At 44.8% G+C, this 6,794-nt stretch overlaps 1 protein-coding gene across 1 annotated transcript; it reads left to right on the forward strand.

The window, feature by feature from the left end:
• The first annotated feature begins 2,041 nt into the window (after positions 1-2,041).
• Positions 2,042-5,519, forward strand: LOC123522642 (cancer/testis antigen 47A-like). Its single transcript, XM_045298558.1, has 2 exons — positions 2,042-2,772; positions 5,344-5,519. Exons 1-2 carry the CDS (start codon positions 2,082-2,084, stop codon positions 5,517-5,519), a joined length of 867 nt encoding a protein of 288 aa, XP_045154493.1. The 5' UTR covers positions 2,042-2,081.
• Positions 5,520-6,794: the final 1,275 nt, after the last annotated feature.

Consider the following 6,794-nt stretch of genomic DNA (forward strand, 5'->3'; position numbering starts at 1 on the left):
GCCCTGGTTTTGTAGTGGTTACCACAAAAGCACTGCTAACCACAATGTGGGCAATGCATCTGCCTCTCTGTGAGAGAAAGATGCGGCTTTCTACTCCAGTAACATGTTGAAATCTTGGAAACCCACAGGGGGGCCTTTTACCCAGTCCTACAGGTGGCCATGAAATGTTTTGAGAGCCCTTGACAGCAAAAGTTTCCTGGTCTCAGAATGTTTCCAGAGTCAACCACACAAAATTAAATGAGTAGGACTTGTGTGGACCTAAAGAGTAACCTAACACTTCTAGCCACAAGGACTCTTTTTTAAAATCACGCGCCGCGTGACAGGCTTGGAGCCGCTGGGCAAGTGGAATCCCTCAGCACCCAGGACTGGCAAGAACCCCTCCGCCAGCGTGCTCAGTGGATCACGGAGTCCCCAGCTCAGGACAAATGTGTGGGGTGGGGGTGGGATGCTGGCCCGGGGGGGATATTTCACTCACCTACCACTTGGCTACCTGGACACCGAACCTGCCTTGTTCGAGAGAGCTCTAAGAGTATGCGGGTCCCCTGGCCCACCATCTTCCTGGTAGTCTCCACAAGGACTCTTGAGGAAGCAGATGTTAAGAGGCTGGATCATTCATTTGGTGACAGACATGTCATTCCACTCTTCCCATTTATGAGTTAGTGATTTCCTATGTTCTCTTCCAGATTTCAACCAATGATTTAAACCAATAATTTAGGACAAGAGCATGCTCTCTTTATAAAGAGAACCAGAGGAAAAATGAAAACATTAAATTTGGGTTTTGTTGTTAAAGGGAACAAACCAACAGCAAACAAATCCTACTCACACGATTTGGATCAATAAGTCTTATTTTTGCCAAATGTAACATAAGAATATAAGCCATTTGCTATATTTTTCAAAAAGATATTACACAGAATAAGCACAAAATAGCAGCCAATTTCTCCATAATTCCTAGAATTACTTACACTTAGGTTCCTGACTAAAGGAGTTGAAATCAGCAACAATCCTGGACTATTGCTTCAGAAACAGCCTAGGAAATCTGCTCTTTCAATGCCTGTCCAATTTAGCTCTAAGAGATGACCTGGTCCTTTATCATTCTTCGAAGTTTACAAACAATTCTGTAGGGTTCCTTAAACACCTTCCAGCTTTTGTCATTTACCAGTAGTCAACACCCAGTTCTGACAGCATCCATGCCAACTTTATGCATTTCCCCAAATAGCTTTGATCACGTTAAATAGCTCAAATGTTTGTGTCTTCTGGGAGGTATCTACCAATGCTGACCTTAAAATACACACCTTGTAAAAGAGACTGTGCTTTCTCGCAGGACCCATTACACAGTGGCTATTGGACTGCCTAACAATGAGCATGCCCTCCAGTTGTCACTAATTGGTCTGTTGACATTAGGAGGGGCTTTGTGGGCCTAAAGGATCCTGACACCCAGAGCTTCAGGAACTCTGAGGATGCATCAGAGAGGAGTCTTAATCATTCCTTTTAACTTTAATTTTTAGATTTATTTGTCACTTCAAGTCTCTAAATCCATTTCTTTTTCGTTTTCCTACCCCCTTTTTTTTACAAGCCACTGAAGCACAATTTACATTTGAGGGATAAGAAATCTAGAAAGATTTCTTTTTTTCTTCAATATATACGTGTGTGTGTATTGCACACCCTATTTCAATAAATGAAATCGACAGTATCATGTTAAACCCTGTGTTTCGTCCTGCCTTCCTCGATTATTTACTGCGTGACACACGTCAATTCCCAGATCTCAATCAGTGAGGTTAGGAGTCTTAACAAATGGGCCGTGAATTTTTGACATTTCCAGACCCTGCTCTGGGTCAATTGCTTGGCCATCCCTTTTCCTTCAGGCAGCTCCAGGGCAGCCTGGTGAACGGCTCCTGGGACCAACCCCCTTCATTGCTGGGGGTCCTCAGACGCAATGGATTCTGGGAGGCCCCGAGAGCTATATAGTCTGCTGCCCCCTAGGGGACTTCCTCTCAGCTTCTCCGCTGCGTCACACGGCGAGCGACCTCCGTGAGGTAGCTGTAGTCCAATACGTAGTGTGGTGAGAGGTATTTCCTGGTGCCATGTCGGACACCGAGGAGCAAGATGAGGCCCGGGAGGGTCTGGGGAGTCCCGTGGGAGCAGGCAGTGAGGAGTCTGGAGAGGGCCTGGTCCAGATAGCGGAAGATCTTGAGGAGGCCCTGGCTGAGGCGGCAGCTCAGAGCGACCCAGAGCCGAGCAACTTGGAGGAGGAAGATGAGGAGGAGGATGGAGAAGACAATGAGGAATTGGAAGACCAGGCCTTAAGGTTCGGCCCACAATATTTCCGTATGGCTAACTTACGCTTCGCATTCCTGGGCCTGTTCCGCTCGCTGCTGTACCGCCTTACCCACAACAACTACGTCGTCCTCCGTGGCTCAGACCCCTTCTCCGGGCACCAGCACCAGGTCCCACGCAGAGGGCCCCCCTCGCTTCACGACCTGTCTCTTCTTCTCAATGAGCCCCTCGACCTGCCCTCGGCCATCGAGAGCCTCGTGGTGTCCAGGCCCAGCCTAAGTCTCAGCTTCAACGTGCCTCCGGCCACCCTGCCGCCAATGGCGCCTGAGCTGCCTGACCTGCCCCAGACCGTGCCTACCGTCCAGGCCATCGAGGCCACCCCGCCCACCCTGCTGGGCCTCGAGGCTGCAACACGTGGGTTGCACATCCAGGCTGCAACAAACCTGGGCCAGGCCCTGGAGCCCAGCAAACCCGCGGAGCAGGCCGCAACCTCTCAGGGTGAGCTTGAGTAAGGGCCCACAGGGCTGCCTTAGGGGAGGCCCGGCAGGCCGAGGGTGGGGGGTGGGGTGGGGGCGGAGCTATGAGGGTATAGGCCGGGGTCTGTGAGTGGGGTAGGCCGAGGGGCGGTGCTGTGAGCTGGGGAGGCCCAGGAGGGAGCTGTGAGTGGGGAGGGTACGGGGCGGGTAGGTATGCTGAAGGCGGGCAGGCTTTTGATGCCTCTTCAGTGGAGAAGGGCGGGCTTTGCCCAAAGTGCCCAATCCTGCACCCACTTTTACCCAATAAAGCCCGCGGAAAACAAAGCTCCCTTCGTTCTAATAGGAATGGGGGCAGTGGGAGGGCCCCGCAGGAAAGCCTGGAGGAAGAGGAGACTATGTGGATGGCTTTGCTTTGTTGTTGTTGAACACAGAAAGAGCTTAAAACGATTTGGGAGGTTTTTTTCATCCTTGGACTATATTGGCTAGGATTTTGTTGAGAATTTTTAGATCAATTTTTTATGGAGGGATACTGGCCTAAAATTTTTATTTTTAGTGATGTCTCTGCCTGGTTTGGGTGTCAGGGTTTTGCTAGCTTCTAGGAATGAATTCAGTTTTCCCTGCTTTTCTACACACTGAGATTTGGGGTCAGCTCTTTTCCAAGGTTTGGTAGAATTCACCATTGAAGCCTCCTGGACCAGGTTCTTTATTTATTTGGGGGTGGGGGTGGGTGGGCGGGGGAGTTGTTTAATGACCTGATCAGGTTCATTGCTGAGGGTCTGTCCAGGTTGGTTTCAGTTTGGTAGAGTACAGTTCTTCGTGGTATTCTGTTGTTCACCATTTTAGTTTGGTTGGTTCTCTTTGATGCCACCTATTCCCCCCCATGCCTGTTATTTGCACTCGCTTATTTTCCTTTGCTGGATTTGGTAGTCGTTTGTTATTAATCCTTTCAAGGACCCAACTTCTTGTATTCTTCGTTTTTTTCCTGTTTTTCATTTGTTTCTGCTCTAATCTTTATTATTTCTTCTGGTGACTGTAGGATTATTTTTCTAATTGTTGAGATTGCTGGGTTTAGGTGTGGATTCTGGCTCTTCCTTCTTTTGGAATGTACACTTCCGGATGCATTGCCTCTGATCTCTGATTTCCCTGTGCCCCAACAGTGTGACTTTTGCTGTGGGTTTGTTAGCATTTGACACAAGGAATATTTTACCTTCATGTTTTAATATCTTCTTTTGCTTAGTAATTTTGTTATTATTTTATTGTGACTTGTATTTTTCCCTTGGTTTACTAATATTTTTAAACTTTGTATTGTGAATTAGGTGGGATTTTACAGACTAGAGTGTCATTTTTGCATTCAACAATTAATCGAACCTCCCAATGGCTTATCCTGTCTCCCTCTTTTTATTTTTTTTTTACCCCCCTCACCTTCTTGTAGGGTATTATCTTTCCCTTCCCCAGATAATACTTGCCTACCATCTAGCTGATGAATTTCCTTCCCCACCCAACCCTGGTTTCTTTGGGCATCAAAATATTGTTTTAATTGTTTTTGTAAGAGCAGTCTCACACAATGTTTGTACTTTTGTGATTGACTAATTTCACTGAGCAGAATTTCTTCCAACTCCACAGAGTGATCATTATTTTTACCTTTGTGTAGTATTCCATTGTGTGTTTATACCAAAATTCACTTATTCATTCTTCCCCCATGGGCATTTAGGTTGTTTCCAGCTGCTGTAATCTTGAATAGTGAATAGTGCTGGGATGAACGTGGTTGTGCATACATCTGTTTGTGCCTATCAAATGTTCCTTAAGCCCTTGGGGTATCATACCACATATTCCAGTTGCTGGGTCATATGGTGTTTCTGTTCCTGATTGTTTGAGGAAGTGCCATCCCACTTTCTGCAGTAGCTGCCCTGTGTTACAGTCCCACCAGCAGTGAGTGAGGGTTCCAATATTTCCACGTCCTCTCCAGCATTTGTTATTTCTCCGGGTTTTGTCTTGTTTTGTTTTGCCCTAACTTTGCCCTTTGCTTTCAATTCAGGGATGAGATGGTATCTCGTTGATGTTTGGATTTGCATCTCAGATTGCTACTAGTCGTGCGCATTTCTTCATGTTTGTTGGCTGCCAAATTGTCTTTTTTGATGGACTTTCTATTTATGGCCTCTGCCCAGTTTTTATTTGGATTTTGAGGTGTTGACAAGGCTACAGATCTTGGAGATCAGGTCCTTCTCTGATATGTCATTGTAAAACCATTTTCCCCCGTGTGTGGGTTCTCTTTTTACTGTTTTTGGTCAAGTCTTTATAGGTACGCCACGTCTAACCTTTAGGAGGTCTCAGACACATATTTTGTCTTCTACTGTGTGTGCATTTTTTGTTCTTTTTGATCGTGTGTATATGCCATGTGTTAGGGCCCTTAAGTTTGCCCCTATATTTTTTAATGATGACCGTTATTGTTGTAGGTTGACATTTAGGTCTTTAACCCATTAGTTCATTTTATATATGGAGTGAGGGGGGTCCTGTTGTGATGTTCTGCAAATGGAAACCCACCTGTTCCATCCCAATGTGTTGAAGACTCTCTTCCTCGTTTAATATACTTCAGAAATGACTCAATTTCTTCATGAAAACTCTGATGGAGAGACCCAGGAATCAGGAGGAGAAGAAGACAAAGAAGACAATGAGAAAGAGGACAAGGGAAATAAAGAAGAAGAACCTGAGGGAGATCTGGACCCAGGAGAGGGAACCTCCGCTAGTGTCAGGTATCTGTGGTACCTTTGAAGGGACCCTGGGGTTGTAGCAGGCTCTAAGTTGGGCTGCTGACCAATAGGTCAGGAGTTGGAACCCACTGTCCACACCAGGGCAGAAGGATGAGGCTTTCTGCTTCCATAAAGATTTACATTCTCAGAAACACACAAGGAGCCGTTTTCCTCTGCTCTGTAGAGTCGCTGTAAGTCAGAATTGACTGACTGGCAGGGAGTTTGGGGTTGTTGAAGTTATTGTTGTTTTATTTTTAGTAGGTTTGTATCTATGTAACCTTTAGTTTCACCTAACCTACTGCTATTTCCTGGTTACTGAGAACTATAATTTTATTTGTAAGTTTCCTCAGTAAACTAAATAAGAAAACGTTTGTGTAAACGAAGTTTTAAGATTCAGTTCAGTTTCCTTAGAATATATTTTTAAAGTTTTCTACCTACTGATAAAACAAGCACTTTGTGTTGAGATACATTTCATGGTTACTCAGTTGTGTTAGTGAGATCCTTTTTCCTCCACTGGTGAGATTTACCAGCTGGTAATGTGTAGGACCTAGATATGGAGACCACGCTGGCTCAGAAAACACTCTAAACTCTTGTTGTGCCTTCATCACTATGCCATGAACATTTAGTTTTGAACACCAATGAGGAATCGATGCCTTTTGGAATGTGACTAACAAATCGTAGAAGGTTAAAAATTCTGAGTAGGACAGCATTTAATTACTACTTTTAACTAGGTATTTGTTCAGTTTTAGGTTTCCATATTTTACATGTCAGTCAAAAGGAAAGAGAGTTAGTCACATAGCACACCTGCTGTTTGTCGCCATGTCAGTTATTAAATCTTAAGAGATATCATTGAGTATATTTCAATTATTAACATTTTTATTTTCTTTTGCATTTTCACAGCTCTTTGCTTCCTACCAAAGACTTCTCTTCCATCTAACTAGTTGTGGAAATGGAACGTACTGAAAGGTAAGGAAGAACCACATCTAAAACTATCACAGGTTTTTAATAAGTAGTATAAAATGGTGCTGTACTCAACATCAAAAAGGAAATTTCGATTTATTGTGAAGAATCAAATAAAAATTTCATATTGTTATAGGAAAAAAAGAACTATTCTCTAAACAGCCCACAACGGTCTCTTAACCAATAACCAACAAGCGTTTATGGTGTTGGGCAGTGATCAAATGCTCAAAGCCATCAGGTGCACAAGCAGCCTGATGCCAAGGGCTGCAGGTTACAAGAAGAAAAGGCGCTCTTCATTCCTAGTTGAGAAGGAGCGTGCAGATGCAGCAGACGTACC

Source organism: Echinops telfairi, unplaced genomic scaffold (genome assembly GCF_000313985.2).
Source record: "Echinops telfairi isolate 266 unplaced genomic scaffold, ASM31398v2 ScPeMD7_7427;HRSCAF=8465, whole genome shotgun sequence".
Classification (NCBI taxonomy): Eukaryota; Metazoa; Chordata; class Mammalia; order Afrosoricida; family Tenrecidae; genus Echinops; species Echinops telfairi.